Source organism: Ammospiza nelsoni, chromosome 1 (genome assembly GCF_027579445.1).
Source record: "Ammospiza nelsoni isolate bAmmNel1 chromosome 1, bAmmNel1.pri, whole genome shotgun sequence".
Taxonomy (NCBI): domain Eukaryota; kingdom Metazoa; phylum Chordata; class Aves; order Passeriformes; family Passerellidae; genus Ammospiza; species Ammospiza nelsoni.
In genome coordinates this window covers 100,493,803-100,511,252 of record NC_080633.1, presented here as the reverse complement: position 1 = coordinate 100,511,252, position 17,450 = coordinate 100,493,803, and the positions used below count along the sequence as shown (strand labels likewise).

At 39.3% G+C, this 17,450-nt stretch overlaps 1 protein-coding gene across 2 annotated transcripts; it reads left to right on the top strand.

The window, feature by feature from the left end:
- Window positions 1-542: 542 nt before the first annotated feature.
- Window positions 543-16,635, top strand: RNMT (RNA guanine-7 methyltransferase). Of its 2 annotated transcripts, none has more exons than XM_059480797.1 (11): window positions 543-583; window positions 1,895-2,158; window positions 4,345-4,477; window positions 5,972-6,094; window positions 7,116-7,231; window positions 8,149-8,330; window positions 8,928-9,092; window positions 10,234-10,351; window positions 12,031-12,132; window positions 13,554-13,587; window positions 14,835-16,635. In XM_059480797.1, exons 2-11 carry the CDS (start codon window positions 1,925-1,927, stop codon window positions 14,870-14,872), a joined length of 1,245 nt encoding a protein of 414 aa, XP_059336780.1. In that variant the 5' UTR covers window positions 543-583; window positions 1,895-1,924; the 3' UTR covers window positions 14,873-16,635. The 2 variants fall into 2 exon arrangements, with proteins under 2 accessions (XP_059336780.1, XP_059336789.1); XM_059480806.1 differs by lacking the exon at window positions 543-583 and adding an exon at window positions 1,293-1,455.
- Window positions 16,636-17,450: the final 815 nt, after the last annotated feature.

Here is a 17,450-nt window from a genome sequence, read left to right as displayed (position 1 = left end):
TCAGGCCCGGCGGCGCCCTCCCACTGCGCAGGCGCGAGCACCGCCCCCCCTCTCGCACGGCCCCCTGGGACTCGTAGTCCCTGTGCCCTGCTGGGACAGCGCCACCTTTCACACTGCCAAGGTTGGAAGTGACCTTTAAGACCACCCTGCCCAATCGTTAGTCCGGCACTGCCACTTTGACCCCGTAACCCAAATCACCCGGCGCAAGGGCCAGGCGTCTCTTAAACACCTCCAGGAAGGGGGACTCCACTACCTCCCTGGGCAACCTATTCCAACGCCTGAGCCTCCTCACAGCGAAAAACTTGTTCTAGTATGTAATCGAAATTTCCCCTCTCCCAGAGCAGGCACGCTGGAAGAAGCCGGTCCCAGCTCACTACACCCTCCTGTCGAGCAGTTGTAGAGAGCGATAAGGTCTCCCCGAGACCTCCTCTTCTCCAGGGTAAGCAGCCGCCGCAGCCGCCCCTACAGGACTCCGCGCACCGCCGCGTTTTCCCGCTCCCTTTCCCGCGGTCCCTCCCAGGACGTGACGCCGCCGTGGGGATCCGTCACTTCCGCAAACAGGGATGGCGGAGCGCTGAGCCGGGTGAGTGCCGGGGCCGTGCAGGGCCGCCCTCCCTGCCCGCGGGCGGACCGGCGGCGGGGCCCGGGGCCCTCGGCCTCGCCGGACAGTGGGGCTGGGTGGGCCGCAGAGAAGCCCCGGGCGCCGCCGCCCGGTTAACGGGAGCGGAGGCCCTGAGGCCTCCCAGCCCCGTCGTGGGGGAAGGGAAGGAGGGAAGGGAGAAAGGAGGGGGCGGGAGCGTCCCGAGGCCGGCGGGGCCATTCCCACATCACTGCAGGCGTTTTGAGCTCTCCGGCTGAAGGAGCTGCTGCTTTCTCTGGTTGCCATCGCTAGTTGTGAAAGTCGGATCGTTTCACAATTAGGGCTTTCGAAACATCTTGGAATAGCCGGGTGAGGATAACGAGGGGTCTGCTGCTGCTTCGCAAACCAAGCGCTGTGGTGCTGTGCAGTAGTGGAGGAATTATTTTTGTAAGTCGTACTTTGAGGCTGTTTGTTCCGAGGAAAGCTGTTCTGGTGCTTCTGTGTGGTGGCCCACTCAGTGGATGTGTTCCGGCCCTCATTAGGAGGTGAGCCTGGACACGGTGGGTTTAAATGTGATTTTTGGAATTTTTTTTTTTAATTGTGCTTTAGGCCACTCTTTCAGAACAGGGGGTGCCAAACTGCCCTCTCTCATGCCTTGTTAAAAACTAGGTGCTCTGCTTCCTAGTGCTGGTGTAAAGAAGGCTGGGATGTGCTGGAGACCAAATGAGCTTTGTAGGAGTTGTTTGCAGTCCTGCAGCCCCTGTTGATATTTGTGAGGTGGAGATGTGGAAATACAGGTGCAACTGAATATTCCACATATTAGTTAAGCTCAGAGCATAGTGGATATTCTTGGCAAACTGGAAAATCCACAACTGGTAAGAAAATTTACTCATAAAAACCCATCTTGATCTCTTATTTGAAGACATCCATTTCAAAACATATCAGTTTAAATAATAAATTTACTAATTTGAGAGAATCTTTCTGTATTTCTAAACATAAACTGATTTGTAGGTTACCTTTTATGGGAAGGGAAAGAAAAAACCAATAATATTTGACAGTTGAGTCAATAAAGATATGTAAGAATGACTAAAATGAAAAATAAGAATTTATCCTAATTTGAACTTATTTAATGAGTACTTTTAAGTTCCACATGTTTGATTGAGCTGCCTTTATTAAACAAGTGGTTAAATTTGAAATCTATATGTTGCCTAGGGTGAAATACCAATATTATGTTTGAAGGTCACGATCGTAACCACAAGTAAGTGAAATTTTCAGCACTGAAAATTCTTGGTGGTTTGTTTCTTTTCCCCCTAGATATCCATTCTGATCAGTGGACCAGTCAAAATGGCTGAAGTAACCAAGACAGAAGAACAGCAAGCAGAGAAGAATTTGAATGAAGAAGTGGAGAAAACCCCTCCTGCTTTAGAGTCAGCTTCAGGTGTCAGGTGTGAAGGCAATAGTTCTGCTTCAGGTGCAGAGCAGTCCACTGAAAATGACAAAGAAGTTGATGGTGGTGGTCAGGATGGCAGAGCAATGAGGAAGAATTTAGATTCTGAAGATGAGCCTTCTAAAAAAGTAGTGAGTATCATTTATTTTGAGCTTTTTTCAAATCCTTGTTTCAAAGCCTTAGCTCAAGAAAAGATTGAAAATATTTATGCTAGATGCCTGTGAGCCAGCACAAAACAAGTCTGGAAATGTTTCCTAGGGGAGTAACAGGTGCACAGTGATGTTGGGCTTCACAGAGGAGTAAGAGGGCTTGCAGTTAGAATGATCATCTCAGCACATACTTAGTCTAATTCTAAGACCGTTCCATCCTCCTTGTGGTAGCAGTCTGGTAGTGTAGTGTAGGGTTTAGTGGCATTAGTCCCGGTTCCATATCTTGAACTCAGTTCTCAAGTATGTTGTTTATCTGTGTGTTAGTCTAGTTACCTGTGCTTGGGTAAGGTAATTTTGTCCTTTTATTTCCTTGGTAATAAAAGGACAATTTATAGCTTGCAAAACTCAACAGACTGCATCCTCTGTGATACAATTCAGTATGATTTGTTGGCAAAGTGAAGCAGTGAAAGACTTACAGGTGCTTCTTTATATTTTAAGGCTTCAAAAGCAGCAGAAAATGTATGTCCTTTTATATGTCCACCTGGGAGGGTGAAAAGGGAAATGTTTTACATGATGCTGTCCTTTATTATGCATGAGCTTGTAGAAGCTGATGCTTTAATATCCACTCTAGGTCATCCTTTTGGGATATTTAAATGTAATTTGAAAATGTCTGGCCTAGAGTTTTGTTTATCTGCCCAGAATTTTCTCAGTATGTTAATATACGGCTCAGCAGTCTGGCAAAATAAAGGGTGTCCTTTGTTGTGGTAGAAACATTGTTAACCCTTTCATCCTTTTAATAAGGGAGAACAAGGCTTAGATGAGCAAGAACTACCTTGGGTCTGTGTAGCCTAAGGGTGGAGAGAGGTGACTGAACATAGGCGCCACCGTCTAGATGTTGCTGATGGCTGTTTGCAGCTGAGATGTGCTGATGGTTTGTATGAGTATGTCCCCCACACTTGTCTGAGTCAGCTGTTCTGGCTTCTGTCACCTTCAGTGGCCGTTCAGGGAGCCATCTGTGCTTACCCTGGAGAAGAATAGAAGTCGTCAAAATACTTGTTAGTATCGGTCAGCCCAGTGTGGGAATAAACAGGTGATGAGGTTATGAGGATTTCAGACAAGTAAGGCTGTGTTTATTCTGAATGTTTCCAGAAGTATATGAAACACTGAAGAATTCACATCTATCAGCCAAACCTTCTTTTCCCTTGAGGAACTGCTATTTGATTAGCAAGATGCAGGAATATTGACTTCTGTAGTGAACTGTTAGGAGTGCTTTTAATGGCTTCATTCTGGTTTGTACTGTTATTTCAAATGCTTTTGTACCTCATAGAGTCAGTGCTGGTTGTGTCTGTTCTGTTACTTTGGATTTTACTTATAATTTATTTTCACTTCATATATATACTTGAAGATTATTTTCAAGGTGAAGAAATGCTGGGAGCATAATATCTGGATGTAGACTGCTTCTCTGTGTAACAGGGGAGAGAACTGTCTTGTAGTACTTGAAGCTAAGGCTGGACAGAAATCTCTTGGAGTATTTTGAGTTAAAGCTAAATCAGAGACATTTCTGCAACTAACTCTTAAGCATTATATGGAATGTGTTGTCAAATGATTCCTCTCATTCCTTTGTCGTGGTCTGTTTAAATCTCTGGCAGTGGGGTCACCCACTTGGACGTTAATGTGACATCAGCCAATTGGCCTTTTGGTTAAATTGGCAGTTTATACACTTCTGTCAGATGAAAACACTGAAATTCTGAAACAGGCTCTTTGAAGAGGCTCAAAGTTCCTTGAGAAGGAACATCCTCTTCTTCTGTCGCAGACTTAAGAAGAATGAAACGAGTTCTTTGAGCGTGGTTGAGAGTGTTAGGGAACTGAAAGTTAAGTATTTCTGTGAAGGAAAGATGCTGGGCAGTGTCTGTCATCCAGAAATTGCTTGAATGAACGGAAAAGGGGGTTAAGTTTGTGTGTGTTGCTGTGATAATTGAAGTACTGACATCAGTACCAGGACAGGTATGGGAAATCTCTTTATGATGATGATGCTCTTCATAGTATTGCTTGTTTGCCTTCTTAAATCTTTGAAGTGAACACATGTGTCTTTTGTTTAAATGACTAAGTCATAAAAAGAATTGACTGCTTGAGTCTGTTGCTTCTGTGGTGTGATTTCCTTTCTGCAGCATGTGATTGGCCATGGGCAAGCTGTAGCTGCACATTATAATGAACTTCAAGAAGTTGGTTTGGAAAAACGTAGCCAGTCTCGCATATTCTACCTCCGAAACTTTAATAATTGGACAAAGAGTGTCCTCATTGGTAAGTTCCCTTAACTGATTGCTTAGACATGATTAAAATGTAAATAACTTCTGTATCAAAATGTAATTCTTTCTGTTTTCTGATGTTGAGTATAACACTTCGTTTCATAATGTATAGTAAGTTTTTCGGCTGCAATAAAATGTCTATATTTATATTTAATTTGAATCTCTGTGATAGTGTTTTGTATTGTTGGAGTTCATATCCTTAAGTTGCATAAGCAACTTAAGCATATGCTTAAGTTTCAAAGGTCAACTGACATTAAAAGTTCATACTGGAAACTATTCTTCTCCATGGCATTTTTAAAGAGAAAAGTACAGTTTTAAATCATAAAGAACTTAAGTGTTCTAAGAACAGCTCAATCTATCTCAAATAATTTCTTAGGCATTTTCCCAAAGCACTCTCTGTTCAGATCCTGGTTAAGCAGTTCTGCAGGAAGCTTGAACACATAAATATTTTCTGTATTACCCATATATTACCCATAGTCAGTGATTGAAAAAGTGATGGAAAGCTAAAGGATGTAGTTCTTTAAGAATCAGCAGGTTTTTATTTAAAGGCAAAGTCTACTGTTCCACAAATTAATTCCAAATTGAGGAAACAAAGCCATCAAATATCTGCCAACAAAGAAAAGAATCATCAGCACAGCACCACAGGTTCATGAAGAGGGATCTGTGCCAGAAGATGTTGGCACCATTTGTCTTAGCATGCTGCTTTTTGTTGTGTTGTATCAGAGCAGTTAGAAGCAATATTTAGATTTCTATAAAGCTGTTCCTCAAGCCTGTGTTGAAGCCTTTCTGTCATAAAGAATTTCAGCAGTGTGGCTTTATAGCAGTTGTATCAAAACATATTTCATATCTCCTACTGTGAAGAAAAGTTGCTAGCAGGCTGATATGTTTTACATAATATGCCAACATCAGTCAGAGCAGAGAGAATCTAGGCAGCCTCGAGGGGAAGAAAAAATGTGACTGGTGTATGTAGAGTAGAAAGACAGCAAAGGAGTAGCTACTGTTATTGCAAAGCCTGGGAGAGTGAGTGAAAAACATTATGCGTTTCTGTAAGGTGACTGGGAGGAGATGTTGTGGCTGATGCATTTAATTGGCTTTTTCTTTCTGCAAAAGGCTTTCCCATATTTTCAAATAACATCTGCATTCATTATAATGCTAATGAAAGGGAGCCCTGTTTGTCTCCCTGTGTCCAGGATGGTTGTTTAGCCATGTGCAGTTTTACCTTAGCCAGGGAAACAGTTCAGAGCCTCAGTCAAGTTATATGCAGAGCACATTGAGCACAGAAAATATTAATCTTCTCCACAGTTTTAGAAGTTTGTGGTTCCTTTCATCCTTCTAGAAAAGAGATTTAAGTTTGTAATATTAAGAACATTTTATAGGCAAAGTAAGGTCTCAGGTGTTTTAAAATTCTCAGCTCCTTTTGGTTCTTTAGGCTTTTAGGTGCAATACACGTGCAGAGATGTTTATATGCTCCTGGTTTTCATTTTCCTAGGTGAATTTATTGATCGGGTACGACAGAAGAAGAGTGATATAACTGTTTTGGATCTAGGATGTGGGAAAGGTGGAGACTTACTGAAATGGAAAAAAGGCAGAATTAAAAAACTCGTCTGTACTGGTAAGAAGTATGATAACTTTCTAGGGAAACTGCATCAGGTTTTATAGGAAACCAAGTAGACCTCTGGTATTTTATTATTTCTTTTTTTCCAGTCAGTCAAAGAATGTAATGTACACCTTCTGTGCAAAAAGTTGTGTTTTGTCTTTTAATCTGAAGATATGACTTGATTGCTAGCAGAAATATAAGAATCATCAATATTTAGCTTTCAGTTCAACTGAAAACTGGTATCACTAAAGAAAAACACCGTTGATACAGGTTGCCTTAGGTAAAATGTGGCCCTGGGGAAAAGACTGACTTTTTTTATTTTATCTCTTTTCTTCCACATCTAGTCTCTTGTAGTATTTTTAATTGTTCTGAAACACATACAGGAGAGTTGCATTTAAAAAACCAAATAATCCCCCCAATGTTGTGAGAAAAAAATGGTCTTGGGTGTTACAATCAACTAAAGATTTTCAGACTCAGAAACGGGGTAGAGCTGAAACCTGATTAAAAAAATTCTGGTTTGAATAATTGGCTTAGATGTTGGGAGAATGATACATCTTCCCTTTTCTCAGAAGGTATCCCAAGGATAATCAGAGAAAGAATTACTTAACTCCAAATTTAATTAGGTACTGAAATTCCCTAAAACTCTTTCAGTGGGAATTATTTTGTGTACTTCATATTTTACAGTTCTTTCTTGCATTATTCAGTGGGCAGCATTCAAATACACTTAATCAATTTACTTACAAAGTTCTTAGGTGAATTCATTGCATATTGTCAGAACCTCAATGACTGAGAAAGAAGCAGTCTTAGAATATGTGACATATCAGAGATGTATTTCAACATCTTTAATATTTTAACAGTATTAAGAATCCCAGGGAGCTGAGCTGTTTTAATGGAACTCAAGTTCATTTTTTTATCCTACCTTTTCGTACCTTCTGTTTTCTAGTAATCATTCCAGCTTTCTTGTCTGGAGCTGTGTACACATTTTTAAAACTTCTATTTATTATATTTATTATATTTATTATGTTTCCATATATAGACATTGCTGACATTTCTGTGCAGCAGTGCAAGCACCGCTATGAAGAAATGAAATCCCGGTGTCGGTATAATGAACATATTTTTGATGCAGAATTCATACAAGCAGATAGTACCAAGGTACAGTTCCTGTGCTTTGTAATATTTTGGAGATTTAATGTTCTCTATGGTAGTGTTTTTGGGTATATACATTTTTAAGGTTGGATTATTGTACTGCCAGGAGAATCAGCCATAGGGGTTACTGGAAGGTTGCTTAAGATGTACTTTGGTGCATTTTGCTGCTGTTGTACAGTGTAACATTCCTGAAGGTCTTTTCCAGATAGTAAATCTGGGGCTTTCACTATCCTTTACTCGACAAGGGGAACACAATTTAGCTTTGGAGTTATGTGAGACAGCACGGGATGTTGGAAACTATTTTGGTGAATGCTGGAATATATAAAGGACCTTTTCTGATTTAACTGATTTAACACTTTGCCACTAGAAAGTAAAAAATCTTTTTATTACTATAATAGGTATCTTTAAAACTGCCTCTACTTTTGTGGTAGAGCAGGTTTCTTAGACTGTCTGGAGGCAGTGGTGAATGCATGGCTGAGGCTTAGGGGACAGTCTTGTAAACAGAACAGCTTTTGCTTCCTAGAAGTGCAGGCTGAGAGTGCCCTGCTGATAGAGGCTGAGACAGAACCTACCTGGTTCCAGCATATCTGTGGAAAAGCTGAACCTGTTCTCAGCCTTGCATGAAGGGTCTGCTTGAATTCTTGGTTGGCTTTCCTTCTTCTGAGAAATAGTCTCTTGCAGGTTCAGTTTGGGGGAGGGGAAAGGGAGACTTGGCCAGGAAAGAAAGGGATATTTTTATGTTGCTATTACAGCTCAGTTTTAGATGCATATGTATTTTCTGTTGCATGCTTTGTTCTATCTGTCCTTGTGCACAAAAGTTAATTTCCCTGACTTTTGGTCTCTATCATGAATGTGGTGTATTTGTTAGATTTAAGTGAATCATGCTTGTTTCTGTAGGTTTTTTTCTATTTTATCTGTTGCAGGATCTCTTGTCTTCCAAGTACAATGATCCAGATATGCGCTTTGACATTTGCAGTTGTCAATTTGTTTACCACTATTCATTTGAGACGTATGAGCAGGCTGACATGATGCTTAAAAATGCTTGTGGGAACCTCTCTCCTGGAGGTTATTTCATTGGCACAACTCCAAACAGCTTTGAACTTGTGTAAGTACTCTTATATCCTCTTAGTCTTCCAAAACTCTGGGAAGCCTTGTTAAGTGATAGATGTTCTTACAGTGCTCCAATATGTTTGTGCAAGCAAAAGCAATTTTTTGCAACAATTTTGGAATCTAATAAAAAAGAATCTCACTCACTAACTTGACTCAAACAGGTAAAGCAATACTTACCCTTGTCTTATGTCGTCATGGCTCTTCTGTTAGGGAATACAGGTCTTCATACACTTCATCCCTCTGTCATGACTTTAATAGTGTCAAAATTTCCACAGCCTGGGGAAAAACTGTCAAGGTTTTATGGTTGTTTCTAGAAGCATGTCTTGTCCATGTAGATTGTCTATGTGTCTAGGCTAAAAATTCATCTTCTAGGTCCATTTTGTCCTTGTTATGTTGTATGGGAATAGTAACCTGTTAAAACCCAGTATGCTGCTTCATTTCATTGTTTCAGTGCCTTTTGAGATAAGGGAAGTGGGAAACTGGAGAGATCACTGAGTATTACTGGGAGAAATACTTTCATGCTTCTTATGTGTAGTTTTCTCTGCCTGTTCAATACTGATCAAAAAATGTTTGTTTATATCTCATTCTATAGAAAGAGACTCGAAGCTTCAGAAACTAATTCATTTGGGAATGATGTGTACAATGTAAAATTTGAAAAGAAGGGAGACTATCCCTTATTTGGCTGCAAGTATGATTTTCACTTGGAAGAAGTGGTTGATGTCCCTGAGTTTTTGGTTTACTTTCCCTTACTGGAGGAGTAAGTTATGTTTTAAATTTATTATACAATAAAAACTGTGGAGCACAATAAACATTTGTTTAGTTTATGTGTCATTGCATAATGCTTGCAGAAAATTATGTTTTGCCTTTCTTATTATATTTTTCAGCTATTAACTTTTTTGTTGTTACTTCACATACAGAGGTTTCTTGCATTTCTATCTACAGCTGTAATCTGTCCATTGAACTCTGTTGAAGATGCTCTGGTCAGAAGCTGTGAGGATTTAAACTATGTCTCATGAGGGACCATCTGATCTTATATATTGGATCTGTCAGCAAACCTTTAAAACCTTTTAAACTTTCTCTTCTTTATTTGTAACTTTTTGAGGTGTTTCTTTCTACCCCTTTTCTAGTCTTTCAGTAAGCTTTCTTGTGCATCTCCTTCATCATGGTGCCTCTTTCTTGTCTTCTCCACCTTTCCTTAGATGTTAATAGGATTTTTGCTATGATGATTTTTTTTCTTCCTCTAAATGATCTTCATCTGTAAGCATATATTTTGCTGTTACTTCTCTGTGACCTTGGATTTGGTTTTCCCAGCTGTATCCTGAGGTACAGACAAATTTTTCCATACTGTTTTTTTTTCCTGCTATTCAAGCTCAGTATGGTTAAACAGTATTAAGCTTCCCTTCAAGCCTGTTCAAGAGCTTCATTTGTAGATGTCTGTGAAAAATAACAGCATCTGTCACTGACAGCTGTAACTTCAGTGTTGCATGTCCATGGTGTCTACATAAAATTGAGATGTAAGCCACGGAATACAGCCGAAAGAAGTTCTCTAAATATATTCATAATATCTGACATGATAGATTCTGCAGGGAAAAGTGTAGTCTTTCTGGAAGTCCACATGGAACTTACATGTTTCAGGAGAAGAGACCTTTTCTATTAAAATGTTTGTAAATTACTTCTGTGTAGATTTTTGATGTCCTAATTAAAAAAAAAAAACAACTACAATTTGTGGTGGAACTGCAGCTTTTTTCATCTAAATGTCTTTACTTAGAGAAAAAAGTTGTAAAGAAGTGTTATTCTAGTGAATACCATAAGATGTCACTCTGGCTTAAAATTGTTCCTTTGAAAATAAAGCTGCAATAATTTTGTGGCTTCCCTAATTAAGTTTGTTATTTTGACAGAATGGCAAAGAAGCATGGTATGAAATTAGTCTACAAAATGACGTTTCGGGAATTCTATGAAGAAAAAATCAAGAATGATGAGCATAAAATGCTGTTAAGGAGAATGCAAGCCTTGGAGGTAAATTTGGAGTTGACTTGTTTGATTTTAGTAGCATTTCATATCTTGTTAATTTTTGCACAATAATTGAAATTTCCTTTGTGAACATTTTACAATTAAGTAAGGACCACCAATAGAAAGTATTTAGTTCCTGGGGCTGAAAGTGTGACTCTGGTTGTTGATCTTGACTGGCTGCCAGACACCCACTGACCTGCACTCTTGTTCCTTCTTCCCAACAGGATAGGGGGAGAAAATAGAAAAAAAATCTTGTGGGTCAAGATAAATTCAAGGAGATTGCTTAGCAATTACTGTCACAGACAAAACAGACTGAACTTGGAGAAGGTTAATTGAATTAATTTAAAAAAATGTAGAAAGGTGAGAAACACAAAAACCTAAAAACACCTTTGTCCCACCCACTGCTTGTTCCCAGGCTCAGCGTCATCTGTTCACTCCTGACCTTTCTACCTCCTCTCCCTTCCTCTGCGTGGGAAGGGGGATTCTGGTCTGTTCATAACACTCTGTTTCTGCCTCTCCTTCTTCCTCACACTCTTCTCTTAGATCAGCACAGGTCCCACCCAATAGATTATTCAAGTTTTGAAGATAATATTTCAATATTGAGGCAAGTTTCTGTTCTTGTGCAGCAGGAAACAGAAGCCCAAGAGTCATGCCAAGTGTCAGATAGTGGTGACTGTAATCCATTTCTTCCTCAGCAGAGAGACTGAAAACTGGACCTTTGTGCAAGGAATATTGACTTAAAAGACAGACAGGAATCTTTGTAGGAATAAAAGAGCAGTCTGTGTTCACAGAAGAAAATGGGACCTAACTGTAACTGAGCATATATTTTTGCCCAATGCTTTTGCATTTTTTGTTTATCCTCCAACTCTTACCCTGAATAACTTTAGCAGCTTCAGATAAGCTTTTCCAGGCCACCTCTGAGGCTTTGGTTTTACTTGGAGTTGTCTGTGCTTCCCTCCTCCCTCGAACAGTAGAATTCTTCTGCAGAAAGCTCTCAGATCAACTAAATGGTGGCTTAGTCAGCTGAGTCAGACTGCAACTTGACTGTACTTGTTGACTCTAAAAGTGATGGTGCTCTGTAAGGGCTCACACTGACAGTAGCACAGAGACACAGCTTTTGACTTACCATCTTCCTTCTTAGGAAAGAGAGAGTTGTCTTAAGGTAGTGGCCACTTATATCTGAGGACTGCATTTTTATGATTAGATTTATTTACACAGATCACTAGTACCCAGGATCCTTAATAAGTACATCTTAGTCTGAAGAACCTGTTGTATACTACTGTTACAGCTTGTGTGTTACTGAAGCATTTTAATTGTTCTGCTTGAAATTGTAGTTGCTCATTTCTTAGATCTTCTGCTGAAGAGTTGCTGGTATAGTTGCTCTTGTAAAAGAAGGTATATCTGGGTAATGCTTATAATGAACTGTACATGAAGGAGAGTGTTTATAGTTATTCTGTTTCCCCTGCTTTAGAGATATAAGGATAAAACTTAATTTATAATTCTTGGATGTCAAATTTTCTGGTAAGTAGGGAATATCAGACCTGTTCCTGAGGATGCTATAAAGGAGAGACATAAATTAAAAATATTTTTAAGACTTACTGACTTCTGTTGTGGACTGTGTTGTGACAAACCTTTTACTTGATTAATGTATCTCACTACTCAATGTTTTATTCTATGTTCTCCAGCCATATTCTACACATGGTGATTCCAGGCTTGTTTCTGATAAACCTGATGATTATGAGCATGCAAAAGAGTTTATCAAAGATGGCAAGGCAAAGTTACCATTGGTAAGTTCTTTCATTCTTCACTAGAGATAATGGTGTCTTAAAATTGAGGTCCTGATCTTTCAAACTGTGCTGCCTTCTTCGTTTCAACCGCAGTGAAGTTGCTGTGAGTGTCTCTTAGCATGTGAAAAATTGTAGAGCTGCAGAGCTGAGGGGTTCATCTGACCTATATCCCACACTCAAAGAATCAAATTCACCATATTTGGTAGCTGTTAAAACATTTGTAATAATGCAGAAGGGAAAGGATATTTTTTCCATCTTACTTGACAGCTCTCCTTTCTAGCCATTCTTAATTTGAGGAATCTTCTTATATGTCTGGATCTTCACAGTACTGTTTTAAAGCATTAATTCTAATCCTTTGATGGGACACTTCAAAGCTTTCTCTGTAGTACTGTATATATTTGAAATCATTCTTTCCATTTTTGTCAATACAGTATGAGGGTGGTCAGCCTAAAGTTTTTCCACTTGGTTTTATTGTTTGGGGTTTTTTTTAATCATTGATTCATCTACTGTTCATGTTCTGAATTCTTCAAGATATAGTCCTTTTACTGCATATATAAAAATCCTGCATCAAGAGAGAAAAGAAGCCTACTCTTCACATTTGAAATTAAAAAATTTTTGGAAAGAAAAATACTTGTTTCAAGAAATAGGCTTAAGAACATGAGAACAGCCAAGTCAGACCAAAACCATCTGTTGCCAAGTGCTATTTTAAAAGGTGAAGGTTTGGTCAGTGGGTAGCATATGGACTAAATTATGGCCCCAGTGAGGACTCTGTGGATGGAGATGGAGTGGGCAGAACAGAAAATCAGCTTCTTGTTGTTGCCTTAGGTTTCTTAAGTGGTGGGGTAAATGGCAGCAGCTTTTTGCTTGTGAACTGGCCGTGCTTTCATCTGATCAGCTGAGCTGGGAATTTCCTAGGCTGGAAGGCAGGCTGTTTTTCCAGAATGTGTGAGTGAGGGTAACAGTCTCTTGCAAAGAGAGTTTCTGTGGGCTGTGGGGTGTTGGCTGGAGGCAGGCAATATTCCTGAGGAAGATGGCAGCACCATAGTGTAAGGCTTTTCCTGGCTTCTGCACACATACTGGGCATCTCAGTCTGAACAGCACCTGGAGCCAGGTCAGGTCACACTGGTGGGTGGTGATGGGCACAGGCATGCTCTGCATTGCAGGGGCATCCAGACCAACAGGCTGGTGGCCCATTCTCCTGTACCTGTTTACTTTAGGTGTGTTCCATTATCTGGATCTTCCAGTTCCCAACCATCCAGCATAGTTAGTGGACTTGTGGTCTACAGCAATGCTTTCCTTGCCCCTAAATAGCCAGTCAGTGTGGGTGGTTAGACACTGGTCAGTGAAAAATTGAGCTAAATCAGTGTTTTATTGTTTCCTTATTTTTTGTTGAAACTGGGTTTTTTTTTGTCCCCTTCTAGGGAACCTTGAGTAAATCTGAATGGGAAGCAACAAGTAAGTAATGGTTTTGAAAATACTATTGACTGAATGACTGCTTTGAAAAGTGTGTAAAATAGCCTGTTAGTCATGGAAGAAAATCCAGATTTTAAATATAATAAGATGATGTTATTTGTGTAATTCAAAATGTCTGTGTATAGTTATATAGTGTGCACATCTCAAGAAATTGTGAGGAAATGCATAAGTGCAGCCAACCAGGATTTGCATTTTTCCAGACCATTATACTGGTTGTGGTAGTAGTTTAAAACCAAAAAATGCTGTTTACTTCACAGGTGAGAAGCCAGCATCAAACCATGACAAATCTTCACTCTGCTTTATTAAATTATTATCTAATTATTGAATCTATGAATTAATTATAAGGTAGACATAAATTTCCAGCAGTCTAGAAGTATTATCTCAATTAGCTATTTGAGATAGGCTTTTTATATAATTTTATACCTTTTCATATGTAAAAATATATTTATACCTTCAAAACTCCAGTGATTGCCATGTTTCCTAAGTAGTCTATTTTTCCAGAAACATATGGAGTATTGAGCTTCTGAGAAGAGTATTAGTACAGCTTGTTGCTTACATGGAACTTTGCATTGTTTCTGAGGAATGTCTGATAAGCTTGTCTTGAAAGATTTGCAAGTAGCTATGGAACCTCACTCTTTAAAATAAAAGTTGAAATCAAGTGGAAATCTATAAATGTGGTCCCAAATAACTGGTTTAGCATGTCTGTCTGGTGTGGAGCACAGGAGCATTTGGCATACCTGGCATTGAATATATGCCAAGTAATTTTTCCAAGGATACGGATGTGAATTGTACAAATATCCATTAATAGAATCATACTGTTCTGGACTTGAAAAAATGCTATAATTTCATCTTTGTCCATTAAAATTGGTAATATGTATCAGGAGTTCATTCACTTTTCAATTAAAAATGAAGTTAACAATTCAACCCTGATTGTCCATTACTGCAAGTATGAAGGACTTAACTTGCATGACTTTTTAGGTGCTAGTGAGTGTTCATTATATGTAGAATGGCACAGTAATTTATGAATTTGATTCACATTTCTGAAAGCATGTAAAACTATGCTGGAGTGGAATGCTAGAGTTACTCACTGGAAAATCATAAGATCTTTTGTCATTTCAGTAATCTGCTAACAGGTTGTTTGGGCATAATATCAACCTGGTTACATTTTGAAAACTTAATTGAGTCACCAAGGAAGCTGAAACTTTAAATACTCCCATTTTCTTTTTTAGGTATTTACTTAGTATTTGCATTTGAGAAGCAACCATGAAACTTCACATACTGGATGCAGCAAGAAGGGATCATATCCACGTGCAAGTTGGAATGATCAGAAATCCATTGTGGCAACTATTTTTTTATTTTTTATTTTTTAATTATCAGACGTGTGCAGGACACTACCAAAAACTAGAGCAAGCTCATGATTCAGAGTTACATTGCCTGTCTGTGACAGATGGACTTGTGTGTGTATATATAAGAAAGATTCTGAACCAGTCTTTTTAAGCATTTGTAAGCAATCTGCATGCTCTCAAAACCTGTGTTTGAACTCACATAACTTTGTTAGAAACAAATGTTTTGTTTGTAGAAGTGTGTTTGTGATTACGAGCCTGACCCTGCACCTTCTGAAGTTGATGGAAGAACATTGACTTTGATAATGCAGAATGAGGGCCTAAATAATGTTCTGCAGAGCTCAGTTAATTCATAATGAGATCTGTTCAGCATAGAGGGTATGTCTACATTGCATGCAGAGCAAAAATTACCCGAGTCAGTTTGAGAACCTCTGTGCTGTGCTCAAGCCTGCATTGTAAATCTACCTTAGTGGTATTCATGGTGTATTTTACATGGTAAAATCCCATGATGTTCTTGTTTTTCCTGCTTGCTGATATGTAGTGTCACTTCACGGTGCTTTTAAGATTAAATGAGTTTGTTCTCTACAAAACTGCTCTGAAAGTACTCAATTTCTAATGTTTTAAATCTCGACTTTATTTTCCAAATATGGCTATGTGGTAATCAGTAACAGCTGCTTAAGTTAGATTACTGAACATTTTTTATTGTTTTAAAGACTCTCCTGACTTTTCAATAGTTCTAGTGTTTCTTGAAACTTACTAAACAGATCTTAGGATGCCTTTCTTTCTTATTTCATAAAATTCCAAATGGGCTTGGCAGTAGAATGAACTGTTGGTAGTGATGGGGACCTCATTGCAGGGCATAAAAAACATGGTCGTGTCATGGATCATGAACCAAAAGGGGAGCTTGTGTATTATTTGAGGATACCAGCAGTTCTCTCTGGAAGGGAGGGTTGTGTATGTGCATACACACTCTGGTACCTGTGGGTAACAATCCCAAATTGGAGACACATACTTACTTTGGGCATGTGATGAAATGATACCAGTAGGCACAACTGTGCCTAACTGCTGCCATAATTGCTTGTTAGTCTCTTAGAGCTGGCTTAGGGGTTTCTCTACACTGTTAGCTCAGTTTTCCCGGTGCTTGTAGCCACCCATTACTTAAAAGGCCTGAATACTTCATGTTTCCTCTCTCCAGTTTTGGGCTAACAGTAGCTGATGGCTGCTGTTGGGCAATAGATTTAACTTTGAGATGAAATGATGATGGTACATGAGTATTTTGAAAAGTTATGGCAAACCTAGAAGAGAACATTTCTGTTAAGACTTGAATGTTCAAATTATAAGAGTTTTTACTTGTATTGCTTTCCCCTGTAATTAGGTTGTACTCTTTCTTCCATGACTCCTATTTTTTGTTGTCTAGAAGAACACTTGTAACCTTCACTGAAGCAGTAGAATCTGTCAGTTCTGCTGCTGAAATTAAGACAATAAGATGTTCTTGTTTTCTAGAATTAGTACTTATGAAACTAGCTAAAAATGGTGACACTTTAGAAGTACTGAAATGTTTCTTTGAAATTTGTGTGCGTCAAAGCTAGTTTTGTTGGATTTCTTGTACCAAATTTCATTTGAAAATACATTGTTATGCTATTTTTGGAAGAAATAAGAATAATAAAAACAGAGGGAGTACAGTGAAGTGTCTTTCCTCTTTTAAGTGAATCTTAACATACCAATCACATAATCACATAATGGTTGAGTTCAGAAGAGACCTCTGGAGGTCATTTGGTCCAACCCCCACCCCTGCCCAAGCATGTTCACCCAGAGCTGGTCGCCAGGACCTTGTCCAGACAGCTTTTGAACAGCGCCAGTGGTGGGTAGTCCACAACCTCATTGGACAACCTGTGCCAGTGCTTGGTCACTCTCACAGTAAAAATCTCCTGGTGTTCAGAGGGAATTTCCTGTGTTGCATTGTGTGCCTCTTGCCCTGTCACTGGACACACAGAAAAGGCCCTAGACCCATTTTACAAGCTCTCTTTGGGTCTTTGAATGCATTGATAAGATTGCTGCCCTGAGCCTTCTCCTGGCTCCAGATCTCCCAGCCTTTCCTTGTATGAGATGTTCCAGGATTTTGAATGGATTTAGACCCAGTATCAACTCCTGGCATACACTGTTGGTGACCTCCAAAAAGGTTTTGTTTCACTGATCACCTCTCTCTGGACTGGCTACTCTGTAATTTCCCCTCATTGTACATCCAAGATGGCAAAAAAAAACCCCTTTCTTAATATCAAAGTAGAGTATCCACTGCTTTTCCATCATCAAGCCACACATTTATTTTCTCACAGAAGTTTGTACTGTCAGTTAAGCATGACTTCCCTGAGATTAACCCATGCTGACTATTTCTGATAATTTTCTTGTTCCTGTGCCTGGAAATAATTTCCAGTGTCTTGTTCAATCACCTCCTTGAGGTGAGGATAGTACTGTAGTTCCCTGGATCATTTTCCTTGACCTTCT

Coding starts and splice junctions, on each gene's coding strand:
- RNMT (XM_059480797.1), top strand. CDS start 1,925: ATGGCTGAAGTAACCAAGACAGAAGAACAGCAAGCAGAGAAGAATTTG. Junction 4,478..5,971: donor GACAAAGAGTGTCCTCATTG/GTAAGTTCCCTT, acceptor TCATTTTCCTAG/GTGAATTTATTGATCGGGTA. Junction 7,232..8,148: donor TACAAGCAGATAGTACCAAG/GTACAGTTCCTG, acceptor TATCTGTTGCAG/GATCTCTTGTCTTCCAAGTA.